General features: G+C 51.6%; 1 protein-coding gene across 1 annotated transcript in view; it reads left to right on the top strand.

Moving 5' to 3' along the window:
• Positions 1 to 23,482, top strand: part of LOC123767222 (methyl farnesoate epoxidase) — a 211,364-nt gene that overhangs the window by 37,981 nt on the left and 149,901 nt on the right. The window contains exons 2-3 of the mRNA XM_069304726.1: positions 496 to 605; positions 4,967 to 5,203. Coding sequence (XP_069160827.1) covers positions 527 to 605; positions 4,967 to 5,203 — 316 coding nt within the window. The 5' untranslated portion in view covers positions 496 to 526. The remainder of the gene's footprint in view (positions 1 to 495; positions 606 to 4,966; positions 5,204 to 23,482) is intronic.

The raw sequence follows: 23,482 nt of genomic DNA, 5'->3' as shown, positions 1-23,482 counted from the left end.
TAATGCATGCCAGTAATATATTTCACTCCTTTACAGCAACTATTGTCTGGGCAATGTTTGCCTGTATTCTAAGTAAATCAAACATTTATTTAATGTATCACCAATCGTGTGACTATTTTCAAACCTTCTTTATATCCAACTTGAAAATACCTTCGAACACTCGTAAATTTGTATCAAGCTCAACTGGTTCTACGCCTTTTAAAAGATTGAAAGGTAAGTTCTCCTAGCCTGGGTTAGTAAAAAAAGATTCGTAATTCTAGAAATTTAGAAATTACCTTTTTATTCTGTTTTAATGCTTTTAATAGAATTTCTCGAAATATGTTCATAAAATAATTAAAATTTAATACAGTGAAAGTATAGACCATAAAAGTAGATACAATATATTGTATCATAAATTTTATTGTTACATTATCCTTATGTATCTCACTGAGCTGTACACAAAGTGTATTCTATTAATTATGTAAAACAATATCATAAATCATAATCTTCATTTAGTTACAGACTGAAGCAAGCATACTAGTTGAGGATGTTGATGTTGGTGGGAGTGGCTCTGGTGCTGCTCGTGCTCTACCTGGCCTCCCGTAAGCCTCGAGGCTACCCACCAGGTCAGTCAGTGCCTTGGGTGTACACCTTCCTCTGGCAGGTGAGCTGCTGTTGTTATGTTTGTCACCGTTGTACGACCTTACCTTTCTCGGGTGTTTGGTCACTCCTGCGTTTCAAAATAATCTGGTTTTGCTTATCGTTACTCCTTATTTACCTACGCAACATGTTCTTAATTATAGTGGCACCTTCTTTACCCAGGCAACATGCTCTTAATTATCGAGGCACCTTATATTCACAGGCTCCATATTCTTAATTATAGTGGCACCTTCTTTACGCAGGTAACATGTTCTTAATAATTGTGACATCTTCGTTATCCAGGTAACCTATTCTTAATTATTGTGACATCAACGTTCTCAGACACTTTAGAAAATCGTTTGAGAAAAGTGTAATGTTATTTTAAATCAGCACAAATTCAGCTGTTATCTAGGAAACCATTTAAAGTGCAGTATTTATCAATAGTGGTCCAAGGACGACTGTAGATAACGTCATTGTGAATATGAAGTCAATGCCACCCTTCAGCACAGTTCTGGGAGAGTCCCATACATAACTATATTAACATAAGGAAGAAGCAATGCGACCATGCAAAGCAAGTCTCAATTACGCATACTTGATAAATTGATGTGCCTGTGTTGTCGCATTTATATAACATTCAGATATGTTTCTTTCAGTAACGCTTTTTTGGCAGCTATCTCCGCTAGTCTAATGCTGAGTTGCTATACCAGGAGCTATATATCTCCTCTTTAACTCTTATCGTATTCATTTTTTGATATCTCTCTCTCGTCTCCTTTATAGTGAGTACATCTGGTGAACTTTGAAACGATCTTATCTCATTTGAATACTTTTTTCCGAGATGTGTCTAAGCTTGAAGTTTGAATACCTTGATGATGTATTTTGTTGTATCTTTCCTGCATTTGTGTACTTTAATTGTGCCCCCTTGCATGAAACAGCAAAGAACACACTTCAAGTCTCACTAAATATCGGACTACAACATAACTAATATTCATTTGGCATATTATTTTCGACGTGATGATTAATAGTCATACTGGCTTAGGGCTTTCTCTTCCTTAGTGCTACATAGCCTTCCCGGTTTGGTGCCTTCTTTTGATAATTACTTGCTTTCTCTTCCTTATGTAAATGTGTTGATGCAGGTATTTAGTGAAAATGGTTTCGGGGATGAAGAGAAAGTGTTGAAGAGTACAGATAGGGCTGAAGGGTATGGAAGGTAATGAAGTGTATGTAGTGAAGGTGGTGAAGGGTAGGAAATGTGTTGAATGGTAGGGAAGGTGGTGAAGGGTAGGGAAGGTGGCGAAAGGTAGGGAAGGTGGTGAAAGGTAGGGAAGGTGATGAAGGGTTATCTTGAGATGATTTCGGGCCTTAGCGTCCCCGCGGCCCGGTCCTCGACCAGGCCTCCGTTTTGTTACACAAACCCCCAGGAAGCAGCCCGTAGCAGCTGTCTAACTCCCAAGTACGTATTTACTGCTAGGTAACAGAGGCATTAGGGTGAAAGAAACTTTTTTGCCCATTTGTCTCCGTCTCCACCGAGGATCGAACCCGGAACATACAGGATTACGAATACGAAGCGTTGTCCACTCAGCTGTCTGGCGCCCTGTTAGTGTAATGAAGGTGGTGAATAGGAGGGAATGTGGTGAATGGCAGGGAAGGTGGTGAATGGTAAGGAAGGAGGGTTACGGGTAGGGAAGGTGGTGAGGGGTAGGGAAGGTGGTGAGGGGTAGGGAAGGTGGTGAGGGGTAGGGAAGGTGGTGAGGGGTAGGGAAGGTGGTGAGGGGTAGGGAAGGTGGTGAGTGGTAGGGAAGGTGGTGAGGGGTAGGGAAGGTGGTGAGGGGTAGGGAAGGTGGTGAGGGGTAGGGAAGGTGGTGAGGGGTAGGGAAGCTGGTGAAGGGTAGGGAAGGTGGTGAGGGGTAGGGAAGGTGGTGAGGGGCAGGGAAGGTGGTGAATGGCAGGGAAGGTGGTGAACGGGTTTGAAGATGGTGAAAGGTAGGGAAGTTTGTGAACGGTAGAGAAGGTAGTGTAGGGTAGGGAAGGTGGTGAAAAGTAGGGAAGGTGATGAAGGGTAGGGAAAGTGGTGAAATGTAGGGAAGGTGATGAAGGGTAGGGAAGGTGGTGAAGGGTAGGGAAGGTGGTGAGGGGTAGGGAAGGGGGTGTAGTGAAGGTGGTGAAGGGTAGGTAAGGGGGTGTAGTGAAGGTTGTGAATGGTAGGGAAGGTGGTGAAGGGTAGGGAAGGGGGTGTAGTGAAGGTGGTGAAGGGTAGGGAAGGGGGTGTAGTGAAGGTTGTGAATGGTAGGGAAGGTGGTGAAGGGTAGGGAAGGGGGTGTAGTGAAGGTGGTGAAGGGTAGGGAAGGGGGTGTAGTGAAGGTTGTGAATGGTAGGGAAGGTAGAGAAGTGTGGGGAATGTGGTGAAGGAAACGGAAGGTGGTAAAGGTAAGCGAAAGTAGCGAAGAAGAGAGAAGATAGTAACGATGATGATGGATGTCGATGTTGTACCCGGCGGTGCCCGGGTACAGCAATGGTTATCAAATCAAATTAAATTAAAAACTTTAATAATGTTTGGTAGTACATTTATAATTGGGAAAGTTTACATAAAAAATTACAGTACATTATTTACACAAGAAAGGCAGAATTACACCATAGCACAGAGACGTTGTCATTATCAGAGTGAGAAAGTTAACTGGTAAGAACTTGTACGAATCATTTCGACGCTGGCTGGACTTAACATGTGTATAATAATCTTAATAAAACAAATATAATTTCTGAACATAGTGAATAGCATTTTGCTAAGAATTGGAAAGATTATTTAGTTAAAATAACAATACATATCACAAATTTAGAATAATGAGACAATTAGTAGTAGAACCAATATATAAACTAATCATACCTGACGTTGTATACACATATTTGCACACCTCAGCACTCTACACCAACAGCTTCCGGAACTATCTCGGCTCAAAGTCACCCCAAACACACTACTCATATAACATCGATCTGACTTCAGTTGAACTTAAACATGTATATATGCTAGTTAGCATTGTAAATGTGTGGCCACGTCTGTGGTAGAAAATAATAATAATAATAATATAAAATTACCTGACATTAATTCATGTGCGGCAATAGTTCCTTAATAATTCCAAATACCCAGCTGATGACCGTCCTGGTTTTCAGGGTGTTATCCTGTCCCGTTGACCCGCTACCCCATTTAAGATATTACTCATTCTTATCTTGAATTTTTAACAATTTATTTTAGATTTTTGGAAACGTTTTAGACGCCAGTGATAAGTTAGTGCCTAATGAAGAAGTTAATTGAGTGTACTGGATGGGCGATTCCCTTCAGACAAAATTTATTTCATTCCCTTGTGAATTATTCCCTCAAGTGTGGGTGTGTACACCAAGCCAGGCAGGTGGACACCATACCAGGCAGGTGGACTCCAGGCAGGTGGACACCAGGCAGGTGGACTCCAGGCAGGTGGACACCATACCAGGCAGGTGGACTCCAGGCAGGTGGACACCAGGCCAGGCAGGTGGACACCAGGCAGGTGGACACCAGGCAGGTGGACACCAAGCCAGGCAGGTGGACACCATACCAGGCAGGTGGACTCCAGGCAGGTGGACACCATACCAGACAGGTGGACTCCAGGCAGGTGGACACCAGGCAGGTGGACACCAGGCAGGTGGACACCAGGCCAGGCAGGGGGACACCAGGCCAGGCAGGTGGACACCAGGCCAGGCAGGTGGACACCATGCCAGGCAGGTGGACACCAGGCCAGGCAGGTGGACACCAGGCCAGGCAGGTGGACACCATGCCAGGCAGGTGGACACCAGGCCAGGCAGGTGGACACCAGGCCAGGCAGGTGGACACCATGCCAGGCAGGTGGACACCAGGCAGGTGGACACCAGGCAGGTGGACACCAGGCAGGTGGACTCCAGGCAGGTGGACACCAGGCAGGTGGACACCAGGCCAGGCAGGTGGACACCATGCCAGGCAGGTGGACACCATGCCAGGCAGGTGGACACCATGCCAGGCAGGTGGACACCAGCCAGGTGGACACCAGGCAGGTGGACACCAGGCAGGTGGACACCAGCCAGGTGGACACCAGGCAGGTGGACACCAGGCAGGTGGACACCAGGCAGGTGGACACCAGGCCAGGCAGGGGGACACCAGGGAAAGGTGACCATGGTAAGACCCTGACTAGACCATGGTCAGGTCTTACAAGACCTTGTCAAATATTTCGCCTTGCCTATGGGCTTTAATGAATTAATTTTCAAATTATTGATTAGATTTCCTATAATAAATGCAAACTTGTTCGTTGGCTTCACAACTCAATAAAGAATATATATTTCTTTCCATTAGGTCCAGCACGACTACCTTTAGTTGGGTACCTGCCTTACTTGGAGAAACAGGGCCCACACAAGCAGCTGTGGCGCCTCTCCGCCTCCTACGGCCCGGTCATCGGCCTGTACATAGGCACCCAGCCCACAGTGGTCACCAACGGCTGGGACGCTGTCAAGGAGTCCCTTCTCAACGACGACCTTAACGGAAGACCACCAAATTTATTTTCCGAAATTATCTTCAATGGTGAACAAAGAGGTGAGTCAATGACGAAATGTAATTTATGCGAAAATATATATATAAAAAAACAGGTTATTTTTATTCCAACGCAAAACTAAGAATCTACGTACAAAACACAAATACTAATGTCTTGTTTCTAAATATACAAGCATTTTTCTTTACCAAGATTAAAAACAGGAGAATATTAGACTCTTATCATATCTACATTTGAATCTGTGTATGGAATCTGCCTCCACCACATAGTAAGAACAGGTGAAGATGATGTTTGGAAGAATAAGCTGGTGTGTGGTGATGCTGGTGATAAGTGGTGATGCTGGAGGTGTGTGGTGATGCTGGTGATAAGTGGTGATGCTGGAGGTGTGTGGTGATGCTGGAGGTGAATGGTGATGCTGGTGGTAAGGGGTGATGCTGGTGGTGTGTGGTGATGCTGGAGGTGAATGGTGATGCTGGTGGTAAGGGGTGATGCTGGAGGTCTGTGGTGATGCTGGTGGTGAGTGGTGATGCTGGAGGTGTGTGGTGATGCTGGTGGTGTGTGGTGATGCTGGTGGTGAGTGGTGATGCTGGTGGTGTGTGGTGATGCTGGAGGTGAATGGTGATGCTGGTGGTAAGGGGTGATGCTGGAGGTATGTGGTGATGCTGGTGGTGAGTGGTGATGCTGGAGGTGTGTGGTGATGCTGGTGGTGTGTGGTGATGCTGGTGTATGGTGATGCTGGTGGTGTGTGGTGATGCTGGTGAGTGGTGATGCTGGAGGTGTGTGATGATGCTGGTGTATGGTGATGCTGGTGGTAAGTGGTGATACTGGTGGTGAGTGGTGATGCTGGTGGTGTGTGGTGATGCTGGTGATAAGTGGTGATGCTGGAGGTGTGTGGTGATGCTGGTGTATGGTGATGCTGGTGGTGTGTGGTGATGCTGGAGGTGAGTGGTGATGCTGGTGGTAAGTGGTGATGCTGGAGGTGTGTGGTGATGCTGGTGTATGGTGATGCTGGTGGTGTGTGGTGATGCTGGTGTATGGTGATGCTGGTGGTGTGTGGTGATGCTGGTGGTGAATGGTGATGCTGGAGGTGTGTGGTGATGCTGGTGGTGAATGGTGATGCTGGTGGTAAGGGGTGATGCTGGAGGTATGTGGTGATGCTGGTGGTGAGTGGTGATGCTGGAGGTGTGTGGTGATGCTGGTGGTGTGTGGTGATGCTGGTGTATGGTGATGCTGGTGGTGTGTGGTGATGCTGGTGAGTGGTGATGCTGGAGGTGTGTGATGATGCTGGTGTATGGTGATGCTGGTGGTAAGTGGTGATACTGGTGGTGAGTGGTGATGCTGGTGGTGTCTGGTGATACTGGTGGTGTATTGTGATGCTGGTGGTGTACGGTGATGCTGGTGGTGTGTGGTGATGCTGGTGGTGTATTGTGATGCTGGTGGTGTATGGTGATGCTGGTGGTGTGTGGTGATGCTGGTTGTGTGTGGTGATACTGGTGGTGTGTGGTGATGCTAGTGGTGTATGGTGATGCTGGTAGTGTATGGTGATGCTGGTGGTGTGTGGTGATTCTGGTGGTGTGTGGTGATGCTGGTGGTGTGTGGTGATGCTGGTGGTGTGTGGTGATGCTGGTGGTGTGTGGTGATGCTGGTGTATGGTGATGCTGGAGTATGGTGATGCTGGTGGTGTGTGGTGATGCCGGTGGTGAGTGGTGATGCTGGTGGTGTGTGGTGATGCTGGTGGTGAATGGTGATGCTGGTGGTGTGTGGTGATGCTGGTGGTGTGTGGTGATGTTGGTGTATGGTGATGCTGGTGGTGTGTGGTGATGCTGGTGGTGAATGGTGATGCTGGAGGTGTGTGGTGATGCTGGTGGTGTGTGGTGATGCTGGTGTATGGTGATGCTGGTGGTGTGTGGTGATGCTGGTGGTGTGTGGTGATGCTGGTGGTGTGTGGTGATGCTGGTGGTGTGTGGTGATGCTGGTGTATGGTGATGCTGGAGTATGGTGATGCTGGTGGTGTGTGGTGATGCCGGTGGTGAGTGGTGATGCTGGTGGTGTGTGGTGATGCTGGTGTATGGTGATGCTGGTGGTGTGTGGTGATGCTGGTGGTGAATGGTGATGCTGGAGGTGTGTGGTGATGCTGGTGGTGAATGGTGATGCTGGTGGTAAGGGGTGATGCTGGAGGTATGTGGTGATGCTGGTGGTGAGTGGTGATGCTGGAGGTGTGTGGTGATGCTGGTGGTGTGTGGTGATGCTGGTGTATGGTGATGCTGGTGGTGTGTGGTGATGCTGGTGAGTGGTGATGCTGGAGGTGTGTGATGATGCTGGTGTATGGTGATGCTGGTGGTAAGTGGTGATACTGGTGGTGAGTGGTGATGCTGGTGGTGTCTGGTGATACTGGTGGTGTATTGTGATGCTGGTGGTGTACGGTGATGCTGGTGGTGTGTGGTGATGCTGGTGGTGTATTGTGATGCTGGTGGTGTATGGTGATGCTGGTGGTGTGTGGTGATGCTGGTTGTGTGTGGTGATACTGGTGGTGTGTGGTGATGCTAGTGGTGTATGGTGATGCTGGTAGTGTATGGTGATGCTGGTGGTGTGTGGTGATTCTGGTGGTGTGTGGTGATGCTGGTGGTGTGTGGTGATGCTGGTGGTGTGTGGTGATGCTGGTGTATGGTGATGCTGGAGTATGGTGATGCTGGTGGTGTGTGGTGATGCCGGTGGTGAGTGGTGATGCTGGTGGTGTGTGGTGATGCTGGTGGTGAATGGTGATGCTGGTGGTGTGTGGTGATGCTGGTGGTGTATTGTGATGCTGGTGGTGTATGGTGATGCTGGTGGTGTGTGGTGATGCTGGTTGTGTGTGGTGATACTGGTGGTGTGTGGTGATGCTAGTGGTGTATGGTGATGCTGGTAGTGTATGGTGATGCTGGTGGTGTGTGGTGATTCTGGTGGTGTGTGGTGATGCTGGTGGTGTGTGGTGATGCTGGTGGTGTGTGGTGATGCTGGTGTATGGTGATGCTGGAGTATGGTGATGCTGGTGGTGTGTGGTGATGCCGGTGGTGAGTGGTGATGCTGGTGGTGTGTGGTGATACTAGTGGTGTTTGGTGATGCTGGTGGTGAGTGGTGATGCTGGTTGTGTGTGGTGATGCTAGTAGAGAGATGTGATGCTGGTGATGTGTGCTTATGCTGGTGGTGTGTGGTGATGCTGGTGGTGTGTGGTGATGCTGGTGGTGTGTGGTGATGGTGGTTATGAGTGGTGATGCTTGTGGTGTGTGGTGATGCTGGTTATGAGTGGTAATGCTGGTGGTGAGAGGTGACGCTGGTGGTGTGTGGTGATGCTGGTGGTGAGTGGTGATGCTGGTGGTGTGTGGTGATGCTGGTGGTGAGTGGTGATGCTGGTGGTGAGTGGTGATGCTGGTAGTGAGTGGTGATGCTTCTGGAGTGTGGTGATGCTGGTAGTGTATGGTGATGCTGGTGGTGTATAGTGATGCTGGGGGTGTGTGGTGATGCTGGTGGTGTATGGTGATGCTGGTGGTGTGTGGTGATGCTGGTGGTGTATTGTGATGCTGGTGGTGTATGGTGATGCTGGTGGTGTGTGGTGATGCTGGTTGTGTGTGGTGATACTGGTGGTGTGTGGTGATGCTAGTGGTGTATGGTGATGCTGGTAGTGTATGGTGATGCTGGTGGTGTGTGGTGATGCTGGTGGTGTGTGGTGATGCTGGTGGTGTGTGGTGATGCTGGTGGTGTGTGGTGATGCTGGTGTATGGTGATGATGGTGTATGGTGATGCTGGTGGTGTGTGGTGATGCTGGTGGTGAGTGGTGATGCTGGTGGTGTGTGTTGATGCTGGTGGTGAATGGTGATGCTGGTGGTGTGTGGTGATGCTGGTGGTGTGTGGTGATGCTGGTGTATGGTGATGCTGGTGGTGTGTGGTGATGCTGGTGGTGAATGGTGATGCTGGAGGTGTGTGGTGATGCTGGTGGTGTGTGGTGATGCTGGTGTATGGTGATGCTGGTGGTGTGTGGTGATGCTGGTGTATGGTGATGCTGGTGGTGTGTGGTGATGCTGGTGGTGTGTGGTGATGCTGGTGTATGGTGATGCTGGTGGTGTGTGGTGATGCTGGTGGTGAATGGTGATGCTGGAGGTGTGTGGTGATGCTGGTGGTGTGTGGTGATGCTGGTGTATGGTGATACTGGTGGTGTGTGGTGATGCTGGTGTATGGTGATGCTGGTGGTGTGTGGTGATGCTGGTGGTGAGTGGTGATGCTGGTGTATGGTGATGCTTGTGGTGTCTGGTGATGCTGGTGGTGTGTGATGATGCTGGTGGTGTGTGGTGATGCTGGTGGTGTGTGTTGATGCTGGAGGTGTGTGGTGATGCTGGTGGTCCATTGTGATGCTGGAAATGTATGGTGATGCTGGTGGTGTGTGGTGATGCTGGTGGTGTCTTGTGATGCTGGTGGTGCGTGGTGATGCTGGTGGTGTGTGGTGATGCTGGTGGTGTGTGGTGATACTAGTGGTGTTTGGTGATGCTGGTGGTGAGTGGTGATGCTGGTTGTGTGTGGTGATACTAGTAGAGAGATGTGATGCTGGTGATGTGTGCTTATGCTGGTGGTGTGTGGTGATGCTGGTGGTGTGTGGTGATGCTGGTGGTGTGTGGTGATGGTGGTTATGAGTGGTGATGCTTGTGGTGTGTGGTGATGCTGGTTATGAGTTGTAATGCTGGTGGTGAGTGGTGATGCTGGTAGTGAGTGGTGATGCTTCTGGAGTGTGGTGATGCTTCTGGAGTGTGGTGATGCTGGTAGTGTATGGTGATGCTGGTGGTGTATAGTGATGCTGGGGGTGTGTGGTGATGCTGGTGGTGAGTGGTGATGCTGGTGGTGTGTGGTGATGCTGGTAGTGTATAGTGATGCTGGTGGTGTATGGTGATGCTGGTGGTGTATAGTGATGCTGGTGGTGTGTGGTGATGCTGCTGGAGTGTGGAGATGCTGGTAGTGTATGGTGATGCTGGTGGTGTATGGTGATGCTGGTGGTGTATGGTGATGCTGGTAGTGTATGGTGATGCTGGTGGTGTATAGTGATGCTGGTGGTGTGTGGTGATGCTGGTGGTAAGTGGTGATGCTGGCGGTGTGTGGTGATGCTGGTAGTGTATAGTGATGCTGTTGGTGTGTTGTGATGCTGTTTGTGTGTGGTGATGCTGGTGGTGTATGGTGAAACTGGTAGTGAGTGGTGATGCTGGTGATGTGTGATGATGCTGGTGGTGTGTGGCGATGCTGGTGGAGTGTGGTGATGCTGGTGGTGAGTGGTGATGATGGTGATGTGTGCTTATGTTGGTGGTGTGTGGTGATGCTGGTGGTGTGTGGTGTTGCTGGTGATAAGTGGTGATGCTGGTTATGGGTGGAAATGCTGGTGGTGAGTGGTGATGCTGGTGGTGTGTGCTGATGCTGGTGGTGAGTGGTGATGCTGGTGGTTTGTGGTGATGCTTGTGTATCGAGATGGTGGTGGTGAGAGGTGATGCTGGTGGTGTATGGAGATGCTGGTGATGTGTGGTGATGATGGTGGAGAGTGGTGGTGCTGGTGGTGAGTGGTGATGCTGGTGGTGAGTGGTGATACTGGTATTGTGTGTGGTGATGCTGGTGTATGGTGATGCTGGTGGTGTATGGTGATGCTTTTGGTGTAAGGTGATGCTGGTGGTGAGTGGTGATGCTGGTGGTGTATGGTGATGCTGGTGGTGAGTGGTGATGGTGGTGGTGTTTGGTGATGCTGATGGCGTGTGGTGATGCTGGTGGTGAGAGGTGATGCTGGTGGTGAGTGGTGATGCTGGTGGTGCGTGGCGGTGCTGGTGGTGTTTGGTGATACTGGTGGTGAGTGGTGATGCTGGTGGTGTGTGGTGATGCTGGTGGAGTGTGGTGATGCTGGTGGGTGAGTGGTGATACTGTGGTGTGTGGTGATGCTGGTGGTGTGTGGTGATGCTGGTGGTGTGTGGTGATGCTGGTGGTGTGTAGTGATGCTGGTTGTGTGTGGTGATGCTGGTGGTGTAGAGTGATTCTGGTGGTGTGTGTTTATGGTGGATGTGTGTGGTGATGCTGGTGGTGTGTGGTGATGCTGGTGGTGTGTAGTGGTGCTGGTGATGAGTGGTGATGCTGGTGGTGTGTGGTGATGCTGGTGGTGTGTGGTGATGCTGGTGGTGTAGAGTGATTCTGGTGGTGTGTGTCTATGGTGGAGGTGTGTGGTGATGCTGGTGGTGTGTGGTGATGCTGGTGGTGAGTGGTGATGATGGTGGTGTGTGGTGGTGCTGGTGGTGTGTGGTGATGCTGGTGGTGTTTGGTAATGCTGTTGGTGTATGGTGATGTTGGTGGTATGTGGTGATGCTGGTGGTGAGAGGTGATGCTGGTGGTGAGTGGTGATGCTGGTGGTGTATGGTGATGCTTGTGGTGTAAGGTGATGCTGGTGGTGAGAGGTGATGCTGGTGGTGAGTGGTGATGCTGGTGGTGTATGGTGATACTGGTGGTGAGTGGTGATGCTGGTGGTGTATGGTGATGGTGGTGGAGTGTGGTGATGCTGGTTGATGAGTGGTGATGCTGGTTATGAGTGGTGATGCTGGTGGTGTGTGGTGATGCTTGTGGTGTGTGGTGATGCTGGTGGTGTGTGGTGATGCTGGTGGTGTGTGGTAATTCTGGTGGTGTGTGGTGATGCTTGTGGTGTGTGGTGATGCTGGTGGTGTGTGGTGATGCTGATGGTGTGTGGTAATTCTAGTGGTGTGTGTTTATGGTGGAGGTGTGTGGTGATGCTGGTGGTGTATTGTGATGCTGGTAATGTATGGTGATGCTAGTGGTGTGTGGTGATGCTGGTGGTGTATGGTGATGCTTGTGGTGTGTGGAGATGCTGGTGGTGTCTGGTGATGCTGGTGGTGTGTGGTGATGCTGGTGGTGTGTGGTGATTCTGGTGGTGTGTGGTGATACTGGTGGTGTGTGGTGATGCTGGTGGTGAGTAGTGATGCTTCATGTGTGTGGTGATGCTAGTAGTGATTGGTGATGCTGGTGATGTGTGGTTATGATGGTGGTGTGTGGTGATGCTGGTGGTGTGTGGTGATGCTGGTTATGAGTGGTGATGCTGGTATTGAGTGGTGATGCTGGTGGCGTGTGGTGATGCTGGTGGTGAGTGGTGATGCTGGTGGTGTGTGGTGATGCTGGTGGTGAGTGGTGATGCTGGATGTGTGTGGTGATGCTAGTAGTGAGTGGTGATGATGGTGATGTGTGGTGATGCTGGTGGTGTGTGGTGATGCTGGTGGTGTGTGGTGATGATGGTTATGAATGGTGATGCTGGTGGTGTGTGGTGATGCTAGTAGTGAGTGGTGATGCTGGTGGTGTATGGTGATGCTGGTTATGAGTGGTGGTGCTGGTGGTGTGTGGTGATGCTGGTGGTGAGTGGTGATGCTGGTGGTGTATGGTGATGCTGGTGTATGGTGATGCTGGTGTATGGTGATGCTGGTGGTGTGTAGTGATGCTGGTGGTGTATGGTGATGCTGGTGGTGTATGGTGATGCAGGTGGTGTGTGGTGATGCTGGTGGTGTATGGTGATGCTCGTGTATTTGTGATGCTGGTGGTGTGTGGTGATGCTGGATGTGTGTGGTGATGCTGGTGGTGAGTGGTGGTGCGGGTGTATGGTGATGCTGGTGGTGATTGGTGATGCTGGTGGTGTGTTGTGATGCTAGTAGTGATTGGTGATGCTGGTGATGTGTGCTTATGCTGGTGGTGTGTGGCGATGCTGGTGGTGTGTGGTGTTGCTGGTGATAAGTGGTGATGCTGGTTATGAGTAGTGATGCTGGTTGTGTGTGGTGATGCTGGTTATGAGTGGTAATGCTGGTGGTGAGTGGTGATGCTGGTGGTGTGTGGTGATGCTGGTGGTGAGTGGTGATGCTGGTGGTGTGTGGTGATGCTGGTGGTGAGTGGTGATGCTGGTGGTTTGTGGTGATGGTTGAATATCGAGATGGTGGTGGTGAGAGGTGATGCTGGTGGTGTATGGAGATGCTGGTGATGTGTGGTGATGATGGAGGAGAGTGGTGGTGCTGGTGGTGAGTGGTGATGCTGGTGGTGAGTGGTGATACTGGTATTGTGTATGGTGATGCTGGTGGTGTATGGTGATGCTTGTGGTGTAAGGTGATGCTGGTGGTGTATGGTGATGCTGGTGGTGAGTGGTGATGCTGGTGGTGTATGGTGATGCTGGTGGTGTATGGTGATGCTGGTGGTGTAAGGTGATGCTGGTGGTGTATAGTGATGCTAGTGGTGAGTGGTGATGCTGGTGGTGTTTGGTGATGCTGGTGGCGTGTGGTGATGCTGGTGGTGAGAGGTGATGCTGGTGGTGAGTGGTGATGCTGGTGGAGCGTGGTGATGCTGGTGGTGTATTGTGATACTGGTGGTGAGTGGTGATGCTGGTGGTGTGTGGTGATGCTGGTGGAGTGTGGTGATGCTGGTTGCTGAGTGGTGATACTGTGGTGTGTGGTGATGCTGGTGGTGTGTGGTAGTACTGGTGGTGAGTGGTGATGCTGGTGGTGTGTGATGATGCTAGTGGTGTGTGGTGATGCTGGTAGTGTAGAGTGATTCTGGTGGTGTGTGTTTATGGTGGAGGTGTGTGGTGATGCTGGTGGTGTGTGGTGATGCTAGTGGTGTGTGGTGATGTTGGTGGTGTGTGGTGATGCTGGTGGTGTGTGGTGATAATGGTGGTGTGTGGTGATGTTGGTGGTGAGTGGTGAAGCTGGATGTGTGTGGTGATGCTAGTAGTGAGTGGTGATGCTGGTGATGTGTGCTTATGCTGGTGGTGTGTGGTGATGCTGGTGGTGAGTGGTGATGCTGGTGGTGTGTGGTGATGCTGGTGGTGAGTGGTGATACTGGTGGTGTGTGGTGATGCTGGTGGTGAGTGTTGATGCTGGTGGTGTGTGGTGATGCTTGTGATGTGTGGTGATGATGATGGAGAGTGGTGGGGCTGGTGGTGAGTGGTGATGCTGGTGGTGAGTGGTGATACTGGTATTGTGTGTGGTGATGCTGGTGTATGGTGATGCTGGTGGAGTATGGTGATGCTGGTTGTGTATGGTGATGCTGGTGGTGAGTGGTGATGCTGGTGGTGTACGGTGATGCTGGTGGTGTGTGGTAATGCTGGTTGTGAGAGGTGATGCTGGTGGTGAGTGGTGATGCTGGTGGTGAGTGGTGATGCTGGTGGTGAGTTGTGATGCTGGTGGTGTATGGTGATGCTGGTGGGGTATAGTGATGCTGGTTGTGTGTGGTGATGCTTGTGGTGAGTGGTAATGGTGGTGGTGTGTGGTGATGCTGGTAGTGTATGGTGATGCTTGTGGTCAGTGGTGATGCTGGTGGTGCGTGGTGATGCTGGTTGTGTATGGTGGTACTGGTGGTGAGTGGTGATGCTGGTGGTGTATGGTGATGCTGGTGGAGTGTGGTGATGCTGGTTGGTGAGTGGTGATGCTGGTTATGAGTGGTGATGCTGGTGGTGAGTGGTGATGCTTGTGGTGTGTGGTGATGCTGGTGGTGTGTGGTGATGCTGGTGGTGTGTGGTAATTCTGGTGGTGTGTGGTGATGTATGTGGTGTGTGGTGATGCTGGTGGTGTGTGGTGATGCTGGTGGTGTGTGGTATTTCTGGTGGTGTGTGTTTATGTTGGAGGTGTGTGGTGATGCTGGTGGTGTATTGTGATGCTGGTAATGTATGGTGATGCTAGTGGTGTGTGGTGATGCTGGTGGTGTATGGTGATGCTTGTGGTGTGTGGTGATGCTGGTGGTGTCTGGTGATGCTGGTGGTGTGTGGTGATGCTGGTGGTGTCTGGTGATGCTGGTGGTGTGTGGTGATGCTGGTGGTGAGTGGTGATGCTGGTGGTGAGTGGTGATGCTGGTTATGAGTGGTGGTGCTGGTGGTGTGTGGTGATGCTGGTGGTGAGTGGTGATGCTGGTGGTGAGTGGTGATGCTGGTGGTGTGTGGTGATGCTGGTGTATGGTGATGCTGGTGGTGTGTTGTGATGCTGGTGGTGTATGGTGATGCTGGTGGTGTATGGTGATGCTGGTGGTGTGTGGTGATGCTGGTGGTGTATGGTGATGCTGGTGTATGGTGATGCTCGTGGTGTGTGGTGATGCTGGATGTGTGTGGTGATGATGGTGGTGAGTGGTGGTGCGGGTGTATGGTGATGCTGGTGGTGAGTGGTGATGCTGGTGGTGTGTGGTGATGCTGGTGTATGGTGATGCTGGTGGTGAGTGGTGGTGCTGGTGGTGAGTGGTGATGCTGGATGTGTGTGGTGATGCTGGTGGTGTGTGGTGATGTTGGTGGTGTGTGGTGATGCTGGTGTTGTGTGGTGATACTGGTGGTGTGTGGTGATGCTGGTGGTGAGTGGTGATGCTGGATGTGTGTGGTGATGCTAGTAGTGAGTGGTGATACTGGTGATGTGTGCTTATGCTGGTGGTGTGTGGTGATGCTGGTGGTGTGTGGTGATGCTGGTGATGAGTGGTGATGCTGGTTATGAGTGGTGATGCTGGTGGGGAGTGGTGATGCTGGTGGTGTATGGTGATGCTGGTGGTGAGTGGTGATGCTGGTGGTGAGTGGTGATGCTGGTGGTGAGTGGTGATGCTGGTTATGAGTGGTGGTGCTGGTGGTGTGTGGTGATGCTAGTAGTGATGGGTGGTGCTGGTGATGTGTGCTTATGCTGGTGGTGTGTGGTGATGCTGGTGGTGTGTGGTGTTGCTGGTGATAAGTGGTGATGCTGGTTATGAGTGGTGATGCTGGTGGTGTGTGTTGATGCTGGTTATGAGTGGTAATGCTGGTGGTGAGTGGTGATGCTGGTGGTGTGTGGTGATGCTGGTGGTGAGTGGTGATGCTGGTGGTGTGTGGTGATGCTGGTGGTGAGTGGTGATGCTGGTGGTGTGTGGTGATGCTGGTGGTGAGTGGTGATGCTGGTGGTGAGAGGTGATTCTGGTGGTGTGTGTTTATGGTGGAGGTGTGTGGTGATGCTGGTGGTGTATTGTAATGCTTGTAATGTATGGTGATGCTAGTGGTGTGTGGTGATGCTGGTGGTATCTGGTGATGCTGGTGGTGTGTGGTGATGCTAGTGGTGTGTGGTGATGTTGGTGGTGTGTGGTGATGCTGGTGGTGTGTGGTGATAATGGTGGTGTGTGGTGATGCTGGTGGTGAGTGGTGATGCTGGATGTGTGTGGTGATGCTAGTAGTGAGTGGTGATGCTGGTGATGTGTTCTTATGCTGGAGGTGTGTGGTGATGCTAGTGGTGTGTGGTGATGCTGGTGATGAGTGGTGATGCTGGTTATGAGTGGTGATGCTGGTGGTGAGTGGTGATGCTGGTGGTGTGTGGTGATGCTGGTGGTGAGTGGTGATACTGGTGGTGTGTGGTGATGCTGGTGGTGAGTGGTGATGCTGGTGGTGTGTGGTGATGCTTGTGATGTGTGGTGATGATGATGGAGAGTGGTGGGGCTGGTGGTGAGTGGTGATGCTGGTGGTGAGTGGTGATACTGGTATTGTGTGTGGTGATGCTGGTGTATGGTGATGCTGGTGGTGTATGGTGATGCTTCTGGTGTATGGTGATGCTGGTGGAGTATGGTGATGCTGGTTGTGTATGGTGATGCTGGTGGTGAGTGGTGATGCTGGTGGTGTACGGTGATGCTGGTGGTGTGTGGTAATGCTGGGTGTGAGAGGTGATGCTGGTGGTGAGTGGTGATGCTGGTGGTGAGTGGTGATGCTGGTGATGAGTTGTGATGCTGGTGGTGTATGGTGATGCTGGTGGGGTATAGTGATGCTGGTTGTGTGTGGTGATGCTTGTGGTGAGTGGTAATGGTGGTGGTGTGCGGTGATGCTGGTGGTGTATGGTGATGCTTGTCGTCAGTGGTGATGCTGGTTGTGCGTGGTGATGCTGGTTGTGTATGGTGGTACTGGTGGTGAGTGGTGATGCTGGTGGTGTATGGTGATGCTGGTGGAGTGTGGTGATGCTGGTTGGTGAGTGGTGATGCTGGTAATGAGTAGTGATGCTGGTGGTGAGTGGTGATGCTTGTGGTGTGTGGTGATGCTGGTGGTGTGTGGTGATGCTGGTGGTGTGTGGTAATTCTGGTGGTGTGTGGTGATGCTTGTGGTGTGTGGTGATGCTGGTGGTGTGTGGTATTTCTGGTGGTGTGTGTTTATGTTGGAAGTGTGTGGTGATGCTGGTGGTGTATTGTGATGCTGGTAATGTATGGTGATGCTAGTGGTGTGTGGTGATGCTGGTGGTGTATGGTGATGCTTGTGGTGTGTGGTGATGCTGGTGGTGTCTGGTGATGCTGGTGGTGTGTGGTGATGCTGGTGGTGTCTGGTTATGCTGGTGGTGTGTGGTGATGCTGGTGGTGAGTGGTGATGCTGGTGGTGAGTGGTGATGCAGGTTATGAGTGGTGGTGCTGGTGGTGTGTGGTGATGCTGGTGGTGAGTGGTGATGCTGGTGGTGAGTGGTGATGCTGGTGGTGAGTGGTGATGCTGGTGGTGTATGGTGATGCTGGTGTATGGTGATGCTGGTGGTGTGTTGTGATGCTGGTGGTGTATAGTGATGCTGGTGTTGTATGGTGATGCTGGTGTTGTATGGTGATGCTGGTGGTGTATGGTGATGCTGGTGTATGGTGATGCTGGTGGTGTGTGGTGATGCTGGATGTGTGTGGTGATGATGGTGGTGAGTGGTGGTGCGGGTGTATGGTGATGCTGGTGGTGAGTGGTGATGCTGGTGGTGTGTGGTGATGCTGGTATATGGTGATGCTGGTGGTGAGTGGTGGTGCTGGTGGTGAGTGGTGATGCTGGATGTGTGTGGTGATGCTGGTGGTGTGTGGTGATGTTGGTGGTGTGTGGTGATGCTGGTGTTGTGTGGTGATACTGGTGGTGTGTGGTGATGCTGGTGGTGAGTGGTGATGCTGGATGTGTGTGGTGATGCTAGTAGTGAGTGGTGATACTGGTGATGTGTGCTTATGCTGGTGGTGTGTGGTGATACTGGTGGTGTGTGGTGATGGTGGTGATGAGTGGTGATGCTGGTTATGAGTGGTGATGCTGGTGGGGAGTGGTGATGCTGGTGGTGTATGGTGATGCTTGTGGTGTTTGGTGATGCTGGTGGCGTCTGGTGATGCTGGTGGTGTGTGGTGATGCTGGTGGTGAGTGGTGATGCTGGTGGTGAGTGGTGATGCTGGTGGTGAGTGGTGATGCTGGTTATGAGTGGTGGTGCTGGTGGTGTGTGGTGATGCTAGTAGTGAGTGGTGGTGGTGGTGATGTGTGCTTATGCTGGTGGTGTGTGGTGATGCTGGTGGTGTGTGGTGTTGCTGGTGATAAGTGGTGATGCTGGTTATGAGTGGTGATGCTGGTGGTGTGTGTTGATGCTGGTTATGAGTGGTAATGCTGGTGGTGAGTGGTGATGCTGGTGGTGTGTGGTGATGCTGGTGGTGAGTGGTGATGCTGGTGGTGTGTGGTGATGCTGGTGGTGAGTGGTGATGCTGGTGGTGTGTGGTGATGCTGGTGGTGAGTGGTGATGCTGGTGGTGAGAGGTGATGCTGGTGGTGATGCAGATGCTGGTGATGTGTGGAGATGATGGTGGAGAGTGGTGGTGCTGGTGGTGATTGGTGATGCTGGTGGTGAGTGGTGATACTGGTATTGTGTGTTGTGATGCTGGTGTATAGTGATGCTGGTGGTGTATGGTGATGCTGGTGGTGTAAGGTGATGCTGGTGGTGTATGGTGATGCTGGATGTGTATGGTGATGCTGGTGGTGTAAGGTGATGCTGGTGATGTGTGGTGATGCTGGTGGTGTATGGTGATGCTGGTGGTGAGTGGTGATGCTGGTGGTGTTTGGTGATGCTGGTGGCGTGTGGTGATGCTGGTGGTGAGAGGTGATGCTGGTGGTGAGTGGTAATGCTGGTGGTGCGTGGTGATGCTGGTGGTGTATGCTGATACTGGTGGTGAGTGGTGATGCTGGTGGTGTGTGGTGATGCTGGTGGAGTGTGGTGATGCTGGTTGGTGAGTGGTGATACTGTTGTGTGTGGTGATGCTGGTGGTGTGTGGTGGTGCTGGTGGTGAGTGGTGATGCTGGTGGTGTGTGGTGATGCTAGTGGTGTGTGGTGATGCTGGTGGTGTAGAGTGATTCTGGTGGTGTGTGTTTATGGTGGAGGTGTGTGGTGATGCTGGTGGTGTATTGTATTGCTGGTAATGTATGGTGATGCTAGTGGTGTGTGGTGATGCTGGTGGTGTCTGGTGATGCTGGTGGTGTGTGGTGATGCTGGTGGTGTGCGGTGATACTGGTGGTGTGTGGTGATGCTAGTAGTGAGTGGTGATGCTGGTGATGTGTGCTTATGCTGGTGGTGTGTGGTGATGCTGGTGGTGTGTGGTGATGCTGGTGATTAGTGGTGATGCTGGTTATGAGTGGTGATGCTGGTGGTGAGTGGTGATGCTGGTGGTGTGTGGTGATGCTGGTATTGAGTGGTGATGCCGGTGGTGTGTGGTGATGCTGGTGGTGAGTGGTGATGCTGGTGGTGTGTGGTGATGCTTGTGATGTGTGGTGATGATGATGGAGAGTGGTGGTGCTGGTGGTGAGTGGTGATGCTGGTGGTGAGTGGTGATATTGGTATTGTGTGTGGTGATGCTGGTGTATGGTGATGCTGGTGGTGTATGGTGATGCTTGTGGTGTATGGTGATGCTGGTGGAATATGGTGATGCTGGTTGTGTTTGGTGATGCTGGTGGTGAGTGGTGATGCTGGTGGTGTGTGGTGGTGCTGGTGGTGAGAGGTGATGCTGGTGGTGAGTGGTGATGCTGGTGGTGAGTGGTGATGCTGGTGGTGAGTTGTGATGCTGGTGGTGTATGGTGATGCTGGTGGGGTATAGTGATGCTGGTTGTGTGTGGTGATGCTTGTGCTGAGTGGTGATGCTGGTGGTGTGTGGTGATGCTGGTGGTGTATGGTGATGCTGGTGGTCAGTAGTGATGCTGGTGGTGCGTGGTGATGCTGGTTGTGTATGGTGATAATGGTGGTGAGTGGTGATGCTGGTGGTGTATGGTGATGGAGTGTGGTGATGCTGGTTGGTGAGTGATGATGCTGGTTATGAGTGGTGATGCTGGTGGTGTGTGGTGATGCTTGTGGTGCGTGGAGATGCTGGTGGTGTGTGGTGATGCTGGTGGTGTAGAGTGATTCTGGTGGTGTGTGTTTATGGTGGAGGTGTGTGGTGATACTGGTGGTGTATTGTGATACTGGTAATGTATGGTGATGCTAGTGGTGTGTGGTGATGCTGGTGGTGTATGGTGATGCTTGTGGTGTGTGGTGATGCTGGTGGTGTCTTGTGATGCTGGTGGTGTGTGGTGATGCTGGCGGTGTGTGGTGATGCTGGAGGTGTGTGGTGATACTGGTGGTGTGTGGTGATGCTGGTGGTGAGTAGTGATGCTGGATGTGTGTCGTGATGCTAATAGTGAGTGGTGATGTGTGGTGATGCTGGTGGTGTGTGGTGATGCTGGTTATGAGTGGTGATGCTGGTATTGAGTGGTGATGCTGGTGGTGTGTGGTGATGCTGGTGGTGAGTGTTGATGCTGGTGGTGTGTGGTGATGCTGGTGGTGAGAGGTGATGCTGGATGTGTGTGGTGATGTTAGTAGTCAATGGTGATGCTGGTGATGTGTGGTGATGCTGGTGGTGTGTGGTGATGCTGGTGGTGTGTGGTGATGCTGGTTATGAGTGGTGATGCTGGTGGTGTGTGGTGATGCTAGTAGTGAGTGGTGGTGCTGGTGGTGTATGGTGATGCTGGTATTGAGTGGCGATGCTGGTGGTGTGTGGTGATGCTGGTGGTGAGTGGTGATGCTGGTGGTGAGTGGTGATGCTGGTGGTGAGTGGTGATGCTAGTTATAAGTGGTGGTGCTGGTGGTGTGTGGTGATGCTGGTTGTGAGTGGTGATGTTGGGAGTGTATGGTGATGCTGGTGGTGTGTGGTGATGCTGGTGGTGAGTGGTGATGCTGGTGGTGTGTGGTGATGCTGGTGGTGAGTGGTGATGCTGGTGGTTTGTGGTGATGCTTGTGTATCGAGATGGTGGTGGTGAGAGGTGATGCTGGTGGTGTATGGAGATGCTGGTGATGTGTGGTGATGATGGTGGAGAGTGGTGGTGCTGGTGGTGAGTGGTGATGCTGGTGGTGTTTGGTAATGCTGGTGGCGTGTGGTGATGCTGGTGGTGAGAGGTGATGCTGGTGGTGAGTGGTAATGCTGGTGGTGCGTGGTGATGCTGGTGGTGTATGGTGATACTGGTGGTGAGTGGTGATGCTGGTGGTGTGTGGTGATGCTGGTGGAGTGTGGTGATGCTGGTTGGTGAGTGGTGATACTGTGGTGTGTGGTGATGCTGGTGGTGTGTGGTGGTGCTGGTGGTGAGTGGTGATGCTGGTGGTGTGTGGTGATGCTAGTGGTGTGTGGTGATGCTGGTGGTGTAGAGTGATTCTGGTGGTGTGTGTTTATGGTGGAGGTGTGTGGTGATGCTGGTGGTGTATTGTAATGCTGGTAATGTATGGTGATGCTAGTGGTGTGTGGTGATGCTGGTGGTGTCTGGTGATGCTGGTGGTGTGTGGTGATGCTGGTGGTGTGCGGTGATACTGGTGGTGTGTGGTGATGCTGGTGGTGAGTGGTGATGCTGGATGTGTGTGGTGATGCTAGTAGTGAGTGGTGATGCTGGTGATGTGTGCTTATGCTGGTGGTGTGTGGTAATGCTGGTGGTGTGTGGTGATGCTGGTGATGAGTGGTGATGCTGGTTATGAGTGGTGATGCTGGTGGTGAGTGGTGATGCAGGTGGTGAGTGGTGATTCTGGTGGTGTGTGGTGATGCTTGTGATGTGTGGTGATGATGATGGAGAGTGGTGGTGCTGGTGGTGAGTGGTGATGCTGGTGGTGAGTGGTGATATTGGTATTGTGTGTGGTGATGCTGGTGTATGGTGATGCTGGTGGTGTATGGTGATGCTTGTGGTGTATGTTGATGCTGGTGGAATATGGTGATGCTGGTTGTGTATGGTGATGCTGATGGTGAGTGGTGATGCTGGTGGTGTGTGGTGGTGCTGGTGGTGAGAGGTGATGTTGGTGGTGAGTGGTGATGCTGGTGGTGAGTGGTGATGCTGGTGGGGTATAGTGATGCTGGTTGTGTGTGGTGATGCTTGTGGTGAGTGGTGATGCTGGTAGTGTGTGGTGATGCTGGTGGTGTATGGTGATGCTGGTGGTCAGTAGTGATGCTGGTGGTGCGTGGTGATGCTGGTTGTGTATGGTGATACTGGTGGTGAGTGGTTATGCTGGTGGTGTATGGTGATGGAGTGTGGTGATGCTGGTTGGTGAGTGATGATGCTGGTTATGAGTGGTGATGCTGGTGGTGTGTGGTGATGCTTGTGGTGCGTGGTGATGCTGGTGGTGTGTGGTGATGCTGGTGGTGTAGAGTAATTCTGGTGGTGTGTGTTTATGGTGGAGGTGTGTGGTGATGCTGGTGGTGTATTGTGATACTGGTAATGTATGGTGATGCTAGTGGTGTGTGGTGATGCTGGTGGTGTATGGTGATGCTTGTGGTGTGTGGTGATGCTGGTGGTGTCTGGTGATGCTGGTGGTGTGTGGTGATGCTGGCGGTGTGTGGTGATGCTGGTGGTGTGTGGGGATACTGGAGGTGTGTGGTGATGCTGGTGGTGAGTAGTGATGCTGGATGTGTGTCGTGATGCTAGTAGTGAGTGGTGATGTGTGGTGATGCTGGTGGTGTGTGGTGATGCTGGTTATGAGTGGTGATGCTGGTATTGAGTGGTGATGCTGGTGGTGTGTGGTGATGCTGGTGGTGAGTGGTGATGCTGGTAGTGTGTGGTGATGCTGGTGGTGAGTGGTGATGCTGGATGTGTGTGGTGATGCTAGTAGTGAATGGTGATGCTGGTGATGTGTGGTGATGCTGGTGGTGTGTGGTGATGCTGGTGGTGTGTGGTGATGCTAGTAGTGAGTGGTGATGCTGGTGGTGTATGGTGATGCTGGTATTGAGTGACGATGCTGGTGGTGTGTGGTGATGCTGGTGGTGAGTGGTGATGCTGGTGGTGAGTGGTGATGCTGGTGGTGAGTGGTGATGCTAGTTATGAGTGGCGGTGCTGGTGGTGTGTGGTGATGCTGGTTGTGAGTGGTGATGTTGGTAGTGTATGGTGATGCTGGTGTACGGTGATGCTGGTGGTGTGTGGTGATGCTGGTGGTGAGTGGTGATGCTGGTGGTGTGTGGTGATGCTGGTGGTGAGTGGTGATGCTGGTGGTTTGTGGTGATGCTTGTGTATCGAGATGGTGGTGGTGAGAGGTGATGCTGGTGGTGTATGGA

This window comes from Procambarus clarkii, chromosome 53, assembly GCF_040958095.1.
Source record: "Procambarus clarkii isolate CNS0578487 chromosome 53, FALCON_Pclarkii_2.0, whole genome shotgun sequence".
NCBI lineage: Eukaryota > Metazoa > Arthropoda > Malacostraca > Decapoda > Cambaridae > Procambarus > Procambarus clarkii.
The sequence above is the reverse complement of the archived record's forward strand: the minus strand, read 5'-3'. Positions and strand labels throughout refer to the sequence as shown.